The 22,743-nt window shown below is 30.8% G+C and overlaps 1 protein-coding gene across 1 annotated transcript in view; it reads left to right on the top strand.

The window, feature by feature from the left end:
• Positions 1 to 236: 236 nt before the first annotated feature.
• Positions 237 to 22,743, top strand: part of LOC118185718 (protein fantom-like) — a 137,870-nt gene continuing 115,363 nt past the window's right edge. Inside the window, exons 1-6 of the mRNA XM_085810604.1 lie at positions 237 to 429; positions 756 to 871; positions 10,588 to 10,726; positions 14,587 to 14,651; positions 19,850 to 19,944; positions 22,168 to 22,248. Coding sequence (XP_085666730.1) covers positions 796 to 871; positions 10,588 to 10,726; positions 14,587 to 14,651; positions 19,850 to 19,944; positions 22,168 to 22,248 — 456 coding nt within the window. The 5' untranslated portion in view covers positions 237 to 429; positions 756 to 795. The remainder of the gene's footprint in view (positions 430 to 755; positions 872 to 10,587; positions 10,727 to 14,586; positions 14,652 to 19,849; positions 19,945 to 22,167; positions 22,249 to 22,743) is intronic.

Here is a 22,743-nt window from a genome sequence, read left to right as displayed (position 1 = left end):
TGGAATTGTCTATCTTGATTTCTTGAATTCTCCCGCCTTCTATTCTAACCTCCTTCGTTGCTGTTCACATGTCAAGATGTGAATCGAAGACTAAATGTACTTAACACATAAAAGAAACAATCATTTCATTTTCAAATTTTCTCAAACGTATAGTTCATAGATTTTTATAGTTTTTGAAAGAGTTAGACTTTTATAATGTCAAATTGGCAACATGTCTTTCTGTTGATTGTTATTGTTTACATTTAGGTTGTTTAAGCTCTTGTGACCGGTCGAGGATGTTAAAATGTTCCTTTTATTTATAAAACTTCTTCATTTATGTGTGTATGATATGATGGTAGAATGTTAATGTATATAATTTTTCGGATTGTTGTTTGCTTTCATCAGCTTAACGTATAATATATTTTTTTAAAGTTTGTTTTTCAAATTTTGGTAAATAGTCTTGTTGTCTTAGCATTGAAACTGTCTTGCATTGCATTGAATAAATATTATGTTGATGTTTCCAAAAATTAAGCCATTCAAAATTTCTGAAAATAATTATTTTCATTCTTAAAAATTTAAAAATGATAAATTTTGTATTAGATTTGTCTAGATTATGTACGTCGTCTATAGTTTCTCATATTAATGTATTGTAACATTAACTAGTAAATTTGGCCCTTGATTGTATATTTTCTCTAATGTTCATGATATATCTTAGACAAAATATTATTTTTTTATGTAATTTATTTGAAAACATACTATTACTTCTGTTGTTGCAGATACACATCATGCAGAAGTGAATGATTAATAATATTAAAAATGGCTGATGATCCTGAAATGGATGTTATTCCTACTAAGGAAGTGAAAGAACTACATTTGGCTTCAGATATGCATGGTAAGTCTTACCTAAATACCATGAATAAAAATGTATTAAGTTAGGTAATTTGATATGTTGTTATAATTCATAGGCATTTTCACCACATCTGAAGCTTCTTAAGTCAGTTAATTTATATAGTCCTCAGACATTTTTAATGGGGAGAAAATATTTGTGTAATTTTTTTAATGAATCATTATCCTTCTCTTATAAACACATATTTTAGTTTTCACCATTGTCAGTTAATTGAAGTACTGCACATTTAAAAAATAACATGTTAGAAGTATAAATTTTTAAAAGGAATTGCTTCTTTAATACTATGTTTTGGTAGAATTTGTGTCCAGGGCTTGTCCAACCAATGCAATCACAATCACAATGTGAGGGGAGTAAAACTTTTAGAATTCAGGGTGGCACTGGACAGTAGAGTTTAGAGCTCCTACAGTTTGGGAGGCAAAATGTTTATCTCTGGCCCAGTTTGTGCCTTGATGGTACAATGAATCATCAGAAGAATACTGTGTCTGAAATATTATTAAATATTTACTCTTTCAAACTTGTGTTACATAAAATGTAAATTCAAATTTACAGACATTCAAATAATCAAAAATGTTCTGTAAGCAGTACATCAGATATCACTTATTTTATTCAAACAAGTGCAATTTTTTGAGCAAAAAAAATATTGAGAAAATATACATGATGAAAATCTTATATAGCTTCTTTAGGGAACAACTCGAAAAGAGAGAAAAATAAGCAGAAAGTAAAAAAGTTTTATCAATAACACAGTTAAACATTATTAATTAATTAATGTTTTGGAGTGAGAGAATAGATGAATTAGAAGATTGCAATGTAGATATGGAAGATGGCCGTTAAACAATGGATGCTTATCTGTGTCACAGTTACTTGGAGAAACCCCCAGTGCATAAATTCACAAAAAGAAACAAGGGAGATAACTTATACAAAAACAAGACATTAATTTATTCGTTAACATTTTTGCACTTCACATCATTCTTTAGTGTGTGATGCATCCCATATCTTTTTATGTGGCAATTTATGTCTTAATAATGAACAAAGCAGAGCACTGTGAAGCTTGTTTATTTGCAATAAGCAAAGTGGGGAAAAACAGAAATGCGCAGCTAATAGTAGTGGTATTTATAATATAAATTTATTCAATCTGTGGCTGAGATTTTATCACATTGCAGGCAAAATTACATAAACAGATTAGTTTTCAGATGGTGCTTAGATTCAAAGACAGGAAGGGGAAACCAATTTAAAAACGGGAATTAAATGGATTTTTGCTATAGTTAGTGATTTTGTTGGTTATTTTTTTAACATATTTTATATCTTACATACCTTCCCCTTTAAGAAAGAAGGTTTGGCAATAAAAGCCTTTTTATGAAAAGCGTAGAGAGTTTTCATATGATGAGAAATAGTTTTATGCAAAATCATAAAATTTCTATCTAAATTTTAAATATAACACTTTTGATCACTTAATGCCAAAACTTAGTATTCAGTTTGAAAGGTTTGCAGGAAATAATTAAAAAAGTTCACAGCTTTTGAGAATCTTTACTTGAATATCATTACTGAATAACATTTCTGGTCTTGATAATTTGTCATAAAAAGTTTTATATTCACTGTAAGCCAGCAAATTTCTATTACATATTCATTGAATGCTATTAAAAGTAATTATTTAATAAACCAAAATCATATTTTCTTACTGTAAAGCAATGTAAAATGTACTTTAGAAATTAATATGCAGAAACAAACAAAATACAATACAATATAATAAAAAGTAAACTTTGATGAGAAATAGTCTGGTCCTCTACAAGCGAATCTGCATAACTTCTTGCTAATGGTTGTGGGATGCTTAAATACAGCAACATATAAAAATCTCTATTCATGATGCAAGGTAACTTGGCTTTTAGCATTCTATAAAGCTATCAAAGTTTCTGCCTATGATTTATAGTCATAAAATCCTTCTAATTATATAATTGAAATTAAAAAAAAAAATAAATAAATATGCTAAAATTCAAATTCAGGTTAAAATGAATAACTTCTATGTTCATGTTGTATAAATTTAGTAACTAGAATTTCACATTACCCTACAATAATAATTTGAAAAAAAGATGTCCAGTTAAAAGGAAAGCAGATTGAGTGAAAATCAAATTTGGAAATAATCTGCCACAATTTAGCTTAGAATCTTCAATATGATATCTGTTTAAGGAAGACTTTTCAAAACATTCCACCGAATGTTATAAATATAAAAATTCTGAGTATATCTCTTAATTATTTTACATAATCACAACAAATTTAAAAATTTAATAATATAACTAATTTTCATTCTATCTAACATCATTTGAAATGGTTTTATGAAATTATGCTTTTTAATAAAATATTTCTAATTTATGGAATTTATACAAAGCTGGAAGACTCCACAGCTTTCTCTAAATACCAACATTTCCATCTTATGAGTAAATTCCATGTTAACAAATTGATATATTTATGGACTAAATGCGGTGCTTGTTGGTTACTTCTAAAAGCATCTGTTCCTTGTTTAAAGGCAGCTGACCTTTTTGAACTGCACTAAAACTTTCCATTATATTAAAAAAAAAAAAAAAAAAAAAATTAAACCTGTCTCCACTTTATGTATATAAAAATGAATAAATAAAAATGGCAATTATATATGAAAAAATTAAGTAATTTTTCATAAGGTTGGAGCCTTCAGAGTTTATCTTAACATATCTGTGTTAACATACAGTTATCCAAAAATTTAAACATTATTTAACATAGTTTCAAACTGCTTTTTTGAGGTACATTTTACTTTTAATTTTCTTACTCATAATTAATTTATCATAATTATTCAGTTTCTTAAATTATTAATATTTTTATTCATTTAACACCAATCAGTATCAAATATTTAATATTTACTACTGTACAAAATCTTTAATCCGGACTCGTCGGGACTTTGGCGATTCCGGATTAGGGGTTTTTCTGGATTATAGATCATCAATTTAAATCTGGTAAGATGGCATGCAGAAATTATAAAATTAAAAATATGAAACCGTAATTTATGAAATAAAGAGCAATTATGATCTAAAGGGTATCAAAATTTACAAAAAACAGCTATTAAACATTTCTTTCAATGTAAGTTGTTTAAGTTGCTTTCTTTTTTGTGCTAATACTTTCTCTTTAATTCTATAAACAGACATAATGTCTTGTTCAGTTCCACTGTTCAAATCCTGTAATTGATGTGTGGAGAATACTGACTAACTTGTGAATCGAAATTTTTTCATTTTCAGTAACCTCTCTGTCACTTTCTTCACTATCGGAAGCGGTACATCGAAACATGCTTTCGCTTTGTAGATCCTTTGGCGGCTCCAGAATCGGAAACTCTTTTTGACATAATTGAAAGTTCAAGCTTACTTTTTATAAAATTGCTCTAACAGTCTGCAAAAAATAATAAGCCGGATCCAATTAGAAGATTAAGGAACAACGCAATCTGCAACATTAGCTGAAATAGATAATTAGATAATTTTAGCCTAGCTTATACCATCCGTTATACAGTAAACGCGCATGCGTAAACGTATTATACGCATGCGTAAATGCATATGTGCAAGCGTAAAGGTATTATGCGTATGCGTAAATGCATTATGTGTTTATGCATGCGCAGAAAGTTTGTAGCTTTGAGGTCCGGATTAAAGACTTTGTACTATATATTAATACCCAGAAACACAATTTTATATCCATTTTCTATACCAAGTTTTTACAATTACCTCATTTATTTTTTACATTTAGCTCATTCTTAAATTAATTATTAAATTCTTACAATTCAAATTTTTAAACAATAATATTCTTAAAATAATTCCAAAATTCCTAAAAGAATAATACTAAATTTTTAAACAATAATTAAACATAGTATAAATATATATAATAATTTTTAGTAACCTTCCCCAAATAAAATAATTACAAATAGTATTTAAATTCGTTACTTATTTTTTTCAAATATAATTATGAAAAGTTAAGTATTTTGTTATCATAAAATTTTAATCATTTTAGCTAAATCATATTGCTCAATTTTTAAAATCCAGTATAATAAGAAAACAGCATTACATATTTGAATTTTCAATATAATAATAATAATACAGTCAAAAGTCGTTAATTCGGACACCCATAATCCGGACCTCAAAGCTACAAACTTTCTTGACGCATGCGCGTAAGACCTTTATGGCTGCGAATATGCATGTGCTCATGCGCAAAATACGTTTACTCATGCGCGTTTAATGAATAACGGACGGTATAAGCTAAGCTAAAATTATCTAATTCAGTTAATGTTGCAGATTGCGTTGTTCCTTAATCTTCGAATTGGATCCGGCTTATTATTTTTTGCAGACTGTTAGAGCAATTTTATAAAAGTAAGCTTGAACTTTCGATTATGTCTAATAGAATTTCCGATACATATTTACTAGTATGTAAAGGATCTACCAAAGCAAAAGTATGTTTCGAAGTCCATTAAACAAAAGTAGAATTTCTGCAAAAAATGACCTAACCATTACAAAATCTGTTTATCAATTTCACACTGCTCTGCGGCGGGAAATGGGGGGAACAGCAATGAATTGGAAGTTGATCTGTCAGCACTATCCGTATCTTCAGGGCAGATGCTTTCAACGCCGCAGTGCACAATAAATTGGAAGTTGATCTGTCAGCACTATCCTTATCTTCAGGACAGATGTTTTCATTTTATTTGGCTTATAATTCCTTACTAAATGTAGTATTTCATCTTGTTGTATTCCGTCTTTGATATGATTTAAATCAAATTCCTCGTCATTATAATTTGCTTCCGATAGTGAAGAAAGTGACACAGAAGTTATTGAAAACGAAAAAATTTCGATTGACAAATTAGTCGGTATTCTCGACAGAGCAATTATAGGACTTAAACAGCGGAACTTTGTAACTGAACAAAAAATTTTGTCTGTTTATAAAATTAAAGAGAATGTATTATCACATAAAAAACGAAACAATTTACATTGAAAGAAATGTTTAATAAAGTAAACAAATAAAAATATTAAGCTTTTTTTTTTTGTAAATTTTGATACCCTTTAGATCATAATTGTTCTTTATTTCATAAATTACGGTTTCGTATTTTTAATTTTATAATTTCTGCATGCCATCTTACCAGATTTAAACTGATGATCCATAAACCGGAAAAATCGATAATCCGGAATCGCCGAATTCCCGACGAGTCCAGATTAACGGCTTTTGACTGTAGTAATAATAATAATTAGCAATTTCTATATAATTATATTTGTCTGCATTTATTAAAATCTTGCTTTATTCATAAAATACTTGATATAAAATCTTAAATTTCATAACATATAACCCAGAAATTAAAAGTTGGGGAATAAATTATGCAAGAAAAATCAATCATATTTTTTATTTAGGCTTGGAAGAAAAATTAACTTTTGAATTTTCTTTTAATGAAGAACACTATTTATGCATAATTTGTGCTATAGAATAGCCGTAGTAATAAAATTCACAGCTCAAAGACCTTCAGAAGCACTGGACTGCATAGTTGCAATGATTCAGAATGTCTGTACGCTCATTAAGTCACTTTCACTATGCTGGATTAATTTTCAAAGCACTGATTTCTTTTCACTTTATAAACATTGAAAACCAATTTAGTGATGCATTTTGTGTAATTTGGCCTGAATTTATCACACAAGCAATGATTTGAAAGCTAACCAAATAAATTTTCCATTGGAGTTTGACATGGAACGTTGGTGTTTGTGGACTAATTAAATTGTGGTAATTTTAAGTGAGAGAATGGATGAATTGGAAAATCACAGCATAAATCTAGAAGATGGCTGTTAAATTATGAGATCATTATCTGCATCATAACTACTTGAAGAGACCCCAACTCACAAAAGAAAATAAGAGAGATAGCTGTGATGAAAAGAATGCATGAATTTATTTGTTAACATTCTTGCAGTCCACATCATTCTTGGGCATGTGATACATCTCATAATTTCAGGGGTGTTTGTGCTTCGGGGAAACCCCGGAATTCCGGGGATTTTGAACTTCGATACCCGGAAATTCCAGGGATCGTCATTCAAAAGGAAGTAGGAATAATAATGAATTATTTATTTTGATTTGGGTAATTTTGTTTGCTTTGAAAGCAGTAAACGCGAGGTCAGTGTGTGTGGTGAAAACTTTTCCTTTCTTTCTCCAAAGGCAGTGATAATGCGTGAAAAGGGGGAAAAAACTTCTTTTTTGTTCTTTCCTTATTGTGAGTTGTGACTCATTCCCCTGGTTCTCGGACATTCTCTTCTGGATTCTTTTCAGCAAGTAGGTGCGGCAGAAAAAAAAGGGAGAGACTTCGTTCGACCAGATGTGTGATCACGTGACTCTGGGTTCAAAGGTCTTATCTCTCCTGGCGTGGTGCCAATAAGTAGAGAAGGGGGATTTTTCGCCATATTAGCTATTTGTCATTGATCGCTTCTCAACTTTTTTTTCTCTGCTGTGTAAAATTTTCGTTTCATTTATTGATGCACTTGTAAATTTTTCGTTTCGTTTATTGAAATATTTTTTTATTTATGTATGCAAGAGAATTTCACTATGAAATTTCTCGATATAAATAGTGATATTATACAATTAGAAGAAGGTGTCCGGAATTCATTTAGGTGGAATTGGATTGAACAGAGAGATGGTAATGGGGATACCATCAGCACATCGTGCAAGAAAATAAATGTTGCTGGACAAGCATATTGTGTTTTTTGTAACTCACTGCTGAAGTATGGTGGGGAAGGATTCAAGGCTTTCACAAATCATTCTAAAACTGTGACGCACATAAAATATTCAAAGTGCATTAGACATTCAATGACTTTAAGTAATTATGCTAATTCAAAAAATACTGATGACTTGCTGGAGACTGATGCTCGGCCATTGGATATAGTGACAAGAAAAGCACGCCAAGAGGTATTAATAACTATCGCCGAGAATTCTCTTTCTTTCAATGTAGCTCCCAATTTAATTGAACTCTGCAAACAGTTGAGCCGCGATCAGACGGCACTAAACTCATTGGAAATGTCCAGGACTACTGCATGTTATAAGATGAAATATGGGCTCGTAAAAACTATTAAGGAAAATATCATTAAAACTTTAAAGGAGACTGCATTTTCTCTAAATTTGGATGAAAGTACTAGCAATGCTCAAGAAAGTATACTGGCAATATTGGTGCAGTTTTATGACAACAATCAAAATGAAGTTGTAGTTCATCATTTTGCATCTCTAAAGATGGAATCTTGCAATTCGGAAGCTGTTTTTAAAGCAGTTGTTAATAGTATTGAAGATAATAATCCCACAAACACCCCTGTAATTTCTATATAAAGCTATTTACGTCTTAACAATGAACAAAATAGAGTACTGTGTAGCATGTTTACTAGCGACAAGAAAAGTGGGGGGAGGGGCAAGAAATGCATTGTTAGTAGCAGTGGTAGTTATAGTAAAAATTTATTTAATCTGATTGGCTAAGATTTCATTGCATAGCAGATGTGATTACATAAACAGATTAATTTTCAGTTGACATGCTTTAAATTCAAAGATAAGAAAGGGACGTAGCCAAATTAAAAACAGGAATTAAAAGGAGTATCGCTGAAGATAGTAATTTTGTGGATAATTTTCGTTCATAGTTTATATCTTACACACACACAATAAAACCCTCTAACATGAACTTGCTTAAGGCAAACATTCAGTTAACATGAATAAAATTTAGCTCTCAGGAGGTGTATATGATCTTAAGGAAGTTTTATCAGTTAATGCAAATTTTGGTTAGCATAAATTACAAGCTGTTTTTCAGTTCTTTCCATCATTACGTTTTTTTAAAATTTAACACAAACTTTGAAAGTTTTTCATATTTCGCTCCTGTTGTTTCTCTGCTAGGGTTGCATTTAGAAGTGTTCCATTCCATTTTATTGAAAAATTCGCAGAATACACTGTATTCTTTGAAACATAGCCAGCATGAATTATACTGCTTGACAATCTTGATCATCACATCAACAATGAGATTCAGTCCCATTAACAGTGAGCTTTAATCAACAAATGTAATTCTGTGTTCAGATTTTTTTTTCTATTCTTTAAAAGTTAGCTAGTATGAATAATGTTAGATCTAAAATAATTTTGAATTAATCTGCTAAAATTTCTTACTGCCTTCTTCTTCCACTGGCTACCTTTGCAATTTAGTATCTTCTCTTCTTCCTAAAACTCAGTAGTATGCAGCATACTAAAAGAATAATTCCAGTTAAAATTTTAATGAATTGAATTTACAGTAAATATTTACATAGATATGCTGAACTGTAGTTTAGTTACATATGAATTTTCAGTACATTCCAACTTATGTTTATTATTTGACAGTTCGGCAAACCTGTAGATGACACTCTGGTAGATTTTAGGATACAACAACGAAAATTAAATTACAAACAGTAATGTGATTGATGGCCAAAAGGAAAAAGACAGTCACAGATCTTGGGGGAGGGCAATCCTAGAGGAATTAGACAATTAGGCTGCAGTGCATTAAAGAAAAGTACTTTTGCCTAAAAGTATCGAATTGCCAAATCTTCTAGATCCATAATACTTAAAGATTGTGAAAAAATTCTTAACATTGCTGCTTTTTGTTGAGGTACAAATCTTAGTGCTAAATATGAAGATGTCAAAGTTTTACTTCTAGAATGGTTCAATCATATGAATGCCTCCAATACACCTTTAATGGGATCTATATATAATTCAGTCAAAAGCAAACAAGATTGCAAAAATTTTAGACATTCAATCTGCTGCTTAGTTCTACTGGTTCCGAAAGAGATGCTCGATTTCATCATCAGTGATTTGTGGTAAAGCAAACAGTTGATAAAGAAGTTGCTGAAGAAAGAGCAAACAACTGGTTTCATGAATTTGACCAAGGGCGAGAATATGTGCCTCATGTGATGTTTGCAATATGGACAAAACTGGACTTTTTTACAATATTTCCCAGGGTCATACCATCATAGTTAAAGGTGATAAGTTCCGTGGTGAAGCATGCAGTTGGTAGCTGAGGTGCAAGAAATATCATCAGAAGAAAACGGGGAGGAATATATCATGTCACCAACCTGCTAGAAAACGTTACATGCCTTGGACACTTTAGAACATTTTGCTGCAACACCTGAGTTGATCACTAGTTTATGGAAACCATAATTGCAGTTCATCATGAGTTATCAGGCATTTTCATTCCTGTCTGCAAGAGCACAGTAGATAGAAATTTTTCACCAAAAAATGATGCATGTTTCCAAATTACACTACATTAATTAATGTCGTATTGTAGTGTTTTATGATGACACGCATAAGTACTTATGTAACTGTATTTTGTAAGTGGTTAATGTGTAGAAACTGCTCCCAATATAAAATTTGAGTCCTTGGTTAACACAAATTTGTTTAACATATGATTTTTTTAATCCCTTGAGATTCGTGTTAATAAGAGTTTTCTTAAAAAAATAAATAAATAAAAAAAAAAAAGCCATGATACCAAAATCTATATCTTTAAAATAAAATTCAGAAGATACATAGAAAAAAAGGAAATGCTTTTATTTAACTGTATCTGGCATTTAAGAAAAGAATAATTCTCTGTTTGTATGAGAGTAAAATTATGTTGTATGCATACCATGTTATTACTCAGAACTTTAGTTAGTAACTTGTATGATATTTATAAATATTTTTCGCAGTATCTGGCCATCAGATGACTCCAGTGAAACGAACTGCACAATTGCAACGAAGTGACTTGGAAGATCAGTACTATAAATTTAAAGAAGAAAATTTGCAGCTAAAAAAGGAGGCTAAAAAAAAGGAAGATGAGTTTAAAAGGTATTTGATACTTTTTATGGTATCATTAACATAATTTACCCTACTCATCGAAATAAAAGGATATTGACAAAAAAATAAAATGTAACTGGTATTTATTAAAAAGTTATTAAAAACAGATTGTACATAACCATTATTTCACATAACTTACCATGTTTTCCACTTGATTAATCTTAAAATATTGAATTTAAAGTCAAATTCATGAACATTTTAAAATGATGGAAAAACATTTCTTGCAGCAAATCTTTCTGTGATATAATATATAGTTTAGTTACCTTTAAAAAAAATTAAATATTCAGATCATGACTTCGTAGGATTTAAAAAATTATTTATCACAGCCTTGGGGAATTACATGCTATTCTTCTGAAAAAAGGATTTTCCTGATCTTAGAGCATGTAGGAATATATCTTTACACTCCAAATCTGTAGCTTCAAACATCATACATATTCAGTTGACTTCAAATCTTGTGAGTAAACATTCCAAGCTATTGAAGTGATATGTTCTGTTTCAAGCATTCTGATGCCAGAAATTCTCAGTGCAAGCAAGCATTGTCATTCATTAGTGAAAACTCTGGTCAGCGGCATCTCTAATTAACCTAACATGAGATTAAATCTCAGCTGCATATCTGTGACTAGTAATTTTAAACCTTTTGACATTAAAATTCTTGTCTCTTGGAATATTATAGGCTTTGCAGATATCTTGGTTTGCTTCCAGAGTAGGGATCTTCCTACTCTTTCTTTCCACACACAGGAGACTCTAAACCTCACCTTCAATTGGTTAAAAGGTTTTAAATTTAATCCTCATAAAACCAGAGTCATGATTAGAGAAAAGTGAAACATTTGTTATGATGCATTTAAGCTATTTTTCAATGGAACTCCATTGCCTGTGGTAAAGCAAATGAAAAACCTTGGGATTTTCTTTGACTGTAAATTTTCTTAGAAGCAACATTTAATTTACATATCACACAAATGTGATAAATTACAGTGTGGATTAAGTTGAATTGCATGTAGCATGTAAGGTATTAATTTTAATGTATAATCTCTCCTCTGTAAACAATGAATTGAGCCATATATAATAAATGGCTTTTGAGAGCTTGGAGTATGGCGCTTAAGAGGAAGATAAATTATATAATCTGTAATGCATTTAAAGGGAGATACTTGTGGGGGGTCATTTGTAGATATCATATCATGATATATGATTTGTTTGTGCAATTTTTCATTCTCCTTCAATTGACATTGCCATTTTTCATAATATTAGGTTTTAGCGAAAGTTTCCTGCCATCGCACATATTGCCTGCACAAATAGTTTTGCGTTGCCATGTTTAATTATATTTTGTCAAATGAATTTTTGGCATTTAAAATAAAGAGACTTGCTTTAGAGCACTGTGTTGTGAAATTTGTAAAAAAAAGAAAAATATTATCGTTAAGTACAAGATGTCTGAAATGAAACTATCAAGCTACCAGATTAGAACCATCATTTACTTCCAGTTCTATTGCAAAAAGTCAGCTACAGAATGTCACGAAATCATGTGTACAGCTTAAGGTAGTAATGTTGTATCATATGATACTGTGAAGGTTTGGTACGAAAAATTCAAACACAAGGATTATGACATTCAAGAAGTAGAGTGCTCTGGCCAGCCTACTGATGTTGATGATGCCTGCCTGCAAGCTATGCCCATTAGTCATGCTATGCATTCCATAACATGCATTCCATGGTACATGGGGAAATGTTTGTGTTTTTTAATAATAATAATAATAAAGTTCTTGATATGACACTTTGAGGAATATTCAGATCTTGGATGATATCTGTTGGTATCCCCCCCATAAATGTATCTATTAACCCTTATTTTTTTTTTTATCTTCTAAATGTCTCTGAGTTCTAACTTGTGAATATTAATCACTCTCAAAAACAGGGCTGTGGAGTCGGAGTCAGGTAGATTTTGGTGTAAAAAGAGTCAGAGTTGGAGTCGTAAAAAGCACGTCGACTCCAACTCCAGTTTTTATTGAACAGTTTGAATTTGAAATGAAATTAAAGTGAATTTAAAAAAAATTACAAACTGAGATAATATTTTTATTTATATTCTATATACATTAATAAATAGTTATTTTCTATTTTATTGACATATTAGTAAATAAATATAAGGGAGCAGGATGGATGTGATATTTGCCATTATTGATTAAACTGATTCATTTAGTTACTAATCTCATTGGTGAATTTAGGTAAGCAGCAAGAACTCCCAAAACTGATGCTATTCTTAGGAAGTGAGCAGGAAAAGGAGCAGCGCAATGGAGAAGTACATATTTGATGATATAGTAGTTGTTAGGATTAAGAACTTTTTCAGAAGATGTAAATAACCCTAATATTTCACTAACAGAAAGACTGTGGAATGATTTTGCAGAACTGGAAATCATTCTTTCAACACCGTATATAGCCACAAAAAAGCCACAGTCTGAAGGATTAACAATGATGAGAATGTTAGATGTAGATAACCCTAATGTTTCACTAACAGAAAAGCAGTCGAATGATCTTGCAAAATTGGAAACTCTTCTTTCTATATCGTATATAGCCACCAGAAACCTACAATCTGAAGAATTAACAAGAGGCAAGACTAGAAGAATCCGATGTTTGTTCTTTCTGAAATGGAGGGTTTATTGCAGAAGGAATCATGCAATAAACCTGGAAAAGAGAAACTATAGTTTGCTAGACAATAAGATCATGCTGGGTTCTATATATGTAGATCCAAAGCACCGAATTTTGTTGGATGACAAACAAATTAAAAAGGCAAAGAAAGTCATCTATGAACTTTCATTAAGAATGAATTTTTCTCAGAACAACTGGAGTATTCAAATCAGGACAGTCAAACTGCAGATATTGCAACTGAGTCTCTATCATCCTCTTCCACTGATGAATTAGATTTTGAGAAATATTTGGATAATATTGAAAAGGCTAAAGCAAACTGAATGAAAATAAAGAACCAAGAGCCTTTAGATATAAAAATGAAAAAATACAAACAAGATTTATACATGACATTTGAAGAAATAGATAAATATGATTGCTCTTGCAAGACACCTCTTTTAGAACTTATGAAAATCTATCCTGAAAAGTTAAAGGAAGTAGCTGTAACAGTAACAGCTCTTCTTCCTACTCAAGTCAGTGTGGAAACACTCTTCACAGTTCTGAAGTTTATCAAATCGGATCTATGGTCCTCTGACAAAGAAGATCTTGCCAAAGTTTTACTGTTTCTTAGAAATTACTAATGCCAGTTTTTCCATTTCATAATAAATGCTAATTAATATGAAAAATTTGCTATGCATAAATTTTTTTTGTAGCATCTATTACTTCCTTTATGATAAAAAAAAAATAAGCTGTACCCATGTGTATATGTTTACTTATATATGAAGGAGTCGAAGTCGGAGTCATTAAAATTCCAGGAGTTGGAGTCGGTCATTTTCCCTGCTCAGAAATCACGTTAACTTTGCATTGTATTACATTCCCATATCCCAATGTAGATCTATTCTGCAGCGTAGTGCTTGCATCTTAATTTGGGTATTTTGTGCTCTAAAATGTACACACAAGTTCAGTTTTGCAGTCTTCTTGTAATTAATGTAAAGGCGTTGGTTGGAATCTTTAATCAGTGAGCAATACTAATGCTTTTTTAAATTATCCTTTAATTTGGATGTGCAGTGTATCTGTTGAATGATATTAATTGCTTACTTATTGTTATGTTAAATATGAAAATTTTTATCTTAAATCAATTTTGTCACAGTAATAAATTTAAAAATAGAAAGCCAAAATTTTTTTACTGCACTTGTAAACTTAGAATTCCAGATCTGGAGAAACTTGACATATTTTTCTTCTTGTAGACTTTCAACAAAATTGTCTAGATTGTTGAGAGAAAAGAAATCTATGGAAATGTTGAATAGTCCAGGTATGTGAATAATTTTTTTTTTTTAACTTTCGTTTTATACTGAATATTTCAGTATGTCTTTACATCAGTTGTACCCTTTATTCTAATACTGGCATGCAGATCAGTATAGTTTAAGAACTGTTTCTGTAAAGTTGCTATCCAAATAGAAAGTTATTTAGTAAATAGTAAAAAATTTTGTGTCCTATTAGCTTAACTTGTGGAATTAAAAATAATTTACTTAAAAATACAGAGAAAATCACTTTAATTATCAAATTGAATTTATAAATATTAGCTGTTTTCAGTACTTACATAACAGAACTATCGTAGTAAAATCAACAAATTTTGAGAATGTTTCAAAATCTAGCAACCATACACATAAATCTTTAGGCAATGATTCCTGTAACATTTCTCTAATCAAACTATGTCACAATTTTCCTATGCATTCTTTTTGTAGTATTCCAAGTTGCAACAATTTTTAAAGATGATTTAGGATAATTTTTACCTTAAACTCAGTTTTAAAATATGAGTTTGTAAAATTTGCCTGCAGTGGAAGAAGTAACAGTAAAATTTCTGCAAAAATAAAATATTTTGCTGCAATATTGCTAAGAAACTTTTTTAAATTGTTATTAACCTCTTCCATTAACCACATGCTCCTCATGTCCCCTCACTAGTGCACTTTCCCCTTCTCTCGGGAAGGGGCTTCATGTTATCCTCCTAAGTCATGATTACTGAAAGGCCAGTGTACTACTGAGTTTCAAACATGCAGAGTTGCATTCAGTTCAGAGTCGTGGCAGCTTCTTTCTATCTCCAAGGGGTAAGTGAGTGAGTTGCCGTGAGCAGAACACAGCTGACAGGCCAGCTAACATATAGACTAATCTGTCCCAAATGTCAGTACACAGTTTGCCTTGAAACTGTCATAACCATGGCTGAAAGTAGTTGACGAGACAAGTCTGATGTTGTGCTCCATCTGCTTCTTTTGGCAGTTACTGCCATGTACCAGTCATCATTTGGTGTTGTAACTTGGGGGGGGGGCTGTGCTGCAACAACTACTGACATTTCAATCATTTTGGAATAGTTGCCAAAGCCTAGAGATCACACTTTGGGAATTCCATGTTCCTCGGATACTTCCATCTGAGTGTGGCCACATTCCAGGTGGCCAATAATTATACCACGTAAAAAATCATCCACATGTGTCTTCTATGTCATAGCTATTTGGTTGTGATGCTAAGCAGCTTATAGAACGCTTGTGAACAAATTTTACTTCTTTGATACCATTCCTTACATACACTTCTCTTACACTCTTTTGATTGTGATGTATTATCGCAATCACTTGATGGTTTCCTGTAATTTGCGTATTATTCTTGAAGATATGTGTACGGTAATTCTACAAGTGAAATTTTTACTTAAGAGTTCAATTTCTGTGTGATTATGAATTATCCTTAATTTATGGACATGAGTGTATTTCCGTTTTTCATCTGCCAAATAATTTCCATACAGTAATTTGCACATAGTCTTATGCTGAAAAACATGTTTCAGGGTTAGGCGATGAGCATCAATTTTTTTTTAAATTTTGATTAGCTTTCTAAATCAGATTTTATAATTTTGTTCACAGTTCCTACAAAGATATTTAAACATTTTGCAATAGCTCTTTGGAGAGCTAGATATTCCTTTAAAATTTGAGATGCGATTTTTAGATATAATAAGAGTTGTACGTACCTTTGTTGGGTATGCATTTTTTGTCTTTATCCCAGGCAAATGTAAATTTTGACTTTTCTTCCCTTTCATATTAATTATGTCACTTATTATGCATGCTTTTAAATATTAAATATTTAGATATAAAAATATTTTAAATATTAAATGCGTTTTACCTTTTTTTTTTTTAAATAATTGAATAAGAGTATTTCTCTTCGGACAGCACAAAAATATAGCCTTCCATTCATTGTGTATTTTTCAGTGACATTTTAAAGAAAGGAATATTTTTAATGTTACAGTTGACAGTTAAACTTTATTTCAATTTGATGCCAGCCATATTTGTATTTTAAAATTAATATTTAAAATCATGGAGAAAATCAAAATCGTTACAAAAAATATGTAAACACCCTCTGTATTCTCAGCAATTTATTCATAATATGGTTTTGTTTGACGAAGTATTGTAATTTGACAGTGTTGTCATTTTCCTCCTCTGAATCTGAATTCAATTAATATTTCTAAAAAGGAGCTAGTTCTTAAATGTTTAGAATTCATTGTTTTATTATTTAGTACTTTCTAATTATTTACACTTTTATTGAAAAGGAAGCAACCCACAGTGTCAACAAAAAGCATTTATGTGGCAATCTAGGTATGCATATAATATCTCTCCAGGTAGCTTTCCACTTCTCTTGACATTTTCACCAGTGTGACTATAGATTATTATTCCTCCTATGAAAATTTCAGCGTTTTATTATAGCAGGAGACTGCATATTGCAGTTTTTGTTATCTTCAACACAGTATAATGTGGCTTGCTTGAAGGTATCAATGCCCCTCTTTTTTCCTTTTCATTTTAGGACTTTGGTGCTATGATTATGCATAGTATCTAAGTTATGTACAACGCTGAGTTCGTGAAATTCTGTCTTATTTTTTCCCCTCTCAAATACAGATCACTATTAATGCAGGGAGAACAGCAGTGCTTCCCATATGCATTTCTTGTATGACAAAAGAAGAATGTAAAAAATAGGCAGCACTGCATACATCATTGAAATATATGTAAAGGTACCCAAATATTTTTCTCCACAGTCGCCTACAATTTCACAAATGCTCTCCAATGTTGCCAATAAATTCATGACTTTTCAGTAGGAGTGTGGATAATTAGAAAGTATCTGTTATTTATTTACTATTTTTATTTAAGAATGTAATTGGGAAAAAAATCACATGTGTCATATATGAATTTTTGATTTATTTGAGTATGCTAAAGCATGTAAGTGCTATCTGCCTAAAATGGTAATGAATAACTTTCTAAGAAAACTGGAATGTATTCACATGGAGAAAACTACGAAAATTCCCATGCAACCAGTCTGTTCACCTGGACTTGAACCAAAGTCGAACTTCCAGTATTCGATGACTTTACTGCTGGGCTGCTGCCAAGCTATCGTGAATGAATGTTTGTTACACAAACACAAACCATGCTATATTTTATATCTGACCACAGCACTAAGACTTGAGAATTCAATAATGAGATAATTATATAAATTTACTATTGTTGACTGACATCAGGAGAAAATCAGGAAATATCTTTTGACTGAATCAATTAATAATCAATATTTTATTATCTATCTGCATGCACTCTGAAAAAGGTTTTTCTTAAATGTATTGTGTTAAATCTTATAAATTGAAATCTTGTTCAAAGACAGTTGATAACAGGTAAGGCCACTTGTGCTTTACTGTTGGGTCAACAGGTACTGCCCTTTCACTGCAGCTTTCTGTGTTTCAAATCTTTTTTTTCAAGATTCAGTGTTGCTCCAGATTAATGCTTCAAGAGATTTGTGTGAATGAACTCATAGTACTGTGTTGCCCTTGCATTTGTGATGAATTGTTTTGATTTGTACTTGCTGTGAATGTAGTTTATGAGAGAACTTGTAAACTGAAATCTGGGATTTACTTCATTATAAACCATTATGTTATTAATTTATTTTCTTTTATGATTTAAATTATGTGACAATATAATCAGAATATTATTCTTGCATTTAAAAATCTTTACAATTCATGCTTATTGTGGTTACCATTGCATGTATATTTTTGTAAACAGAGACGAAATTAGAAAATTAATTATTATTAGGCATCTGTTATGAAGCCTTCCTAAATCTCTTTAAATGTAGTATATACCTGTGATGTGAATATGCAAGGTATTTTATGGGATAACCGGAAAATTCCTTACTTTTCATTTAAGATTATTTAATTTTCTTCCCTCCCCCCCCCCCATTTTTTTTTCTTTTTGTAATTTTGTTTTTATGGTTTTAATTTATTATGTACTACCTGGTTCAATTTGTTGGTTAGGGAGACCAGCTGCTGTAGGCTCAGGTTCAAACCCAAAAAAGAGGCATGGATGTATGTAACTGTCTGTCCTGCATTTTTGAAGATGTAAAATCAATTTCCCCTTGGGCAATGTTCATTGGCAAAGCAATTGCCCTCATCATTGGCAATGTTCTAAAAGTTGAAATGGGTAAATAATCGATGGGTTCAGCCATTCTTGATGAAGGCTTAACTGACAGTTGGATTTAAAAATAAATATTACATGCTGCATAAAATGCAAATTTTTAAAATGGAGAGAACTTTAAAAAAGAAAATCTAAAGAATTCTTATTTATTTTATTACAGACTTTTAACTGATAATTACAAAGATTAAGTTAATACAGTTAAATTGTTTCATCATTTTAATAATCAAATATATAAATAAAATATGAATTTAAATAATTACGTTACTTTTTGACATGGAAGAAATAATTTCTTCTGGTGATAGTTCTCACTGTGGAAGGGAAACTTACCATCTCTTCTTTTATTATATATATTATATATCATATATCTTAAATGTGATGCCTATTAAATTTTTGAAATGGATATTAGATAAATTTATGTACAATAATAATATTATTAATTCTCTTACCATTAAATGAATTAAGTTTAATTATTTTTTCTTAAACTTTTTGCAAGGAAATTATTTATATTTTCATAATCTAATTTGAATGTTACATGTTCTTCTAAAAATAATTAAGCCAATTATTAGAGTTTAAAATGTGTGGTACCTTTTTATACTATAAGGGAATATCACTTTAGAGATTTTTGTTTTAATGTTATAGGAGAATTTGGAGATACCTTTGTGACTGAAGTCCTCAGGTCTTGTGCCCCATTTGTCAATGTATATATCAAACTATTGTTTCACAAAACTTTGAATTTTCAAGATCATTTAAAAGTTTCTGATATATTTGATAATAAAGTTTACATTGAGAGTCAGTATCTTTGTGAAAAATCTTTGACATTAAAAGTATTCCTAGAATATTTATGGAACATTTAAATAGAATCCTAGAATTGAATGCAGTCCTAGCGTAATGAATTGATATTAATCAGTCCATAATTGTATTTAATGTGTTGTACTGTTTTTATATGTATATTGGGCATAATATTATGTTATATACTCTATGATGTTCATTGTTTTCACTATATGGAATGTTATATTTCCTTTCTTTTCAGAACGTAAAAGGGACCTTGAACTTGAAGAAATGATTGAAGATCTTCAGGATAAAGTTCGCCAGCTCGAAAAAGCAAATTCCCATTTGCGAGAGAAAGTAATTTTCTTTTCAAAAATACTTTTTACAAATTTATTCTGAAATAAATTGGTCTTTAGAATTCATTTTATAACAAAGATATTAACTAATATTAATGAATGAATTGATATATTTAGTTCTGTGAGTTATTAAATTTTATAGCATAGATAATCTTTCTTCATTTGCTGAAATTAAGTGTTAGATACTTATGCATTTGTGCAACCACTTTTGGCTAAACTTGCAATTTTTAATATGCACACACATGCCAGTAAATAAGTAAATAATTACGGGAATTATTTGCTGCATCCATACTTCTCATTTTATTAGATATTTATTCTGAAAATCAATAAATAAATTTACTCATAAGTAGGTTTTATTTCTTTTGTACTGATAGAAATTATTGAGCAATCAGTTTAAGAATAGATTCAAAGCAGTTGTTCTTTTTAGTGCTTTTATGCAAAATATCCTAGAAAAATTTTACCATGAATTTTATCACTGCAGATAAAAACCCACAGCCAGAATGCAAATGTGTTCATATGGATTTAAAGGGAAGTTTTGGGATTGTTAAGTTAGAGCGTGTTCTTCCTTTTGAATCCTATGTTGCCAGATTTGCTTCTTAGATAAGAATTCCTGTCTTCAGCATTTCATTAGATTTTCTGATAAGTGAATTCGTACTGATGAAGTTCTGAGCCAACTTTGCATTATATTGTTCTGTGTAGCCTTTGGCAGTTATTTATTTAAATTTAGCAGTTATGCTCATTCTTTACATCTTTTACAAATTAAACATGGTGTGCGCCCATCAGTGGCCGAGTGACAAAGTCACTGAAAACTGATAGTTCGACCTAGATTCAATTACAATGAAAAGGCAGGCTGCTTGAACTTTTTCCTAGTTTTCCCCATCCCATAGGCAGATACCCCTAGTGTACTGTGCCATAATTAAGTAAACAAACTAAACATGGCATGTACAACACAGTGCAAGTCCCACAAAAGGTGGGGATTAGAAGCAAAAGTTAGGTGTAGCAATAATTTAATATCTTAATCTCTTTTTCAACATACAAAGAGTGCAGATTTCATTTTTGTAAAAATTCAAGCTACATTCATAAGAAAAAATTTTAAATAATTTTTGTTCTAAATTAACATTATATAACAGTTAAAGCTCTGTTATCGTAAGCAAGAGGCATGGTCAATGAAAAAGTCACAGCTTGCATTGTTTGATATCATAACCCATGGAAATGAGAAGGAATTACTTAGCTTAAAAATGGCCACGTGCATCAGTTCCTTCTTATTAAATGCCCTGATAAGAACTTCACTTTTGTTTTCTAAATTGTGACACTAGTATACTGATGCGCATACTCAAAACAACAGTAGATTGCAAAATTCATTAAAATGCATTTTAACAGACATTGCATAATAGCTTGACACTATATATTTTTTTTTTCTATTTGTATCCATTGACTTTCCATACTCTTTACATAAAAATGCCTTTGTGTCCATTTTTTTGCAACGACTTTAATTTCTACTTGACTAGCATTAAAACATTCTTTCAATATGTAGATCGAGTTGCAGCCCCAGAATTAGGAAATCTTTTCGACATAATCAAAAATTCAAACTAAAATTTTGTTAAGATAGCTGTAATAATAGTTTCCTGCAGATATTAATAGCTAGTTCATGTAAGAAAGTTAAAAAAGAATGCAATTTGCTATGTTAAAACTGAACTTCAATTTCATGGAATTTAATTCTTTCTCCCTTTCCTGCTGCTGCATCAACAAAAGGAGATCAGTGTCAGCAATATTCTCTCTGTCCAAACAAATATGGCTTGGAGTTTTGTGTATTGTTTAGGTCAAATAAAAATGCTAACTACCCACAACTCCTCAAAAGCCGAAAGTTGTGGTTGTGGCCTGTGTTAATTAATATCTTATCATTGGTCACAGTGTGGTTCCCTAGCCAGTAGGTATAGGTGACATGCAAGAATCTAAGTAGTTCAGAGAAAAATCGCTTTTAAGATACACCTGTTTTTTCTAAAATATTATATCTTCTATTTGTAGACTTAGTATGAAAAAAGATTCTCAAAAAAGAAAAAGAAAAAAAAAAAAAAAAAAAAAAAAAATTACTAATAGTCCAGAAGCTCGGATATTAAATCACTCCAGATGTTGGATGCCTGAATTTTTTACTGTATTAATTATTTAGGAGTTGTTAGTAATTACTTTTGTGCTTATTTTTTCATTTAAATAATTATATTTACAGGTGTTAGTCGCAAAGCAGCAAGTTATTACACAGACAAGAAGACCACATCCATATAGTCACATTCCTCCTAAAGTAAATTCTGTAAGTACAAATTATATTGATTTAACAATCTATGTGTACACACCTGTAAATATGTGTGAAAAATCTTGCACATTCATGTGAAGGTCTTTAAGTTTCATTCACAAATTTTTCAAAGAAAGATTGAACTGACATCACTTTGTTGGTAAGCTGCTGTGAGACTTCTGTTCCAGTCATCTTGCCACACTGATTGGTATAGTGGTTAGCAAAGATGGCTGCCATATTGTTGGGTGCAAGTTTGAAACTTCAAGAAGTGTACAGTATCTGTGGGGCATTGTTGCACTTAGAGTGCTGGTGAGCCAAAGTTATCCTAAGAGGTTTGTTAGAGAAAAGGGATGGAGATCTTCAGTTTTGTAAACAGGGATGTTCTTAACCCATATTGTGAAGGAGCTGTACAGTAAGTCCAAAAAACCAACTTCTTCCTGTCTTCTCTTGTAGCATGGCAAACAGTTGTCATGCAGTATTTGGATAGCCTATTTCAAAGATGATCAGAGAAGT

The sequence above is a fragment of the Stegodyphus dumicola genome, chromosome 2, assembly GCF_044657685.1.
Source record: "Stegodyphus dumicola isolate Sdum_Otavi_A_Nest chromosome 2, ASM4465768v1".
NCBI lineage: Eukaryota > Metazoa > Arthropoda > Arachnida > Araneae > Eresidae > Stegodyphus > Stegodyphus dumicola.
Note: the sequence above shows the minus strand (reverse complement) of the source record. Positions and strands in the feature narration are given on the sequence as shown.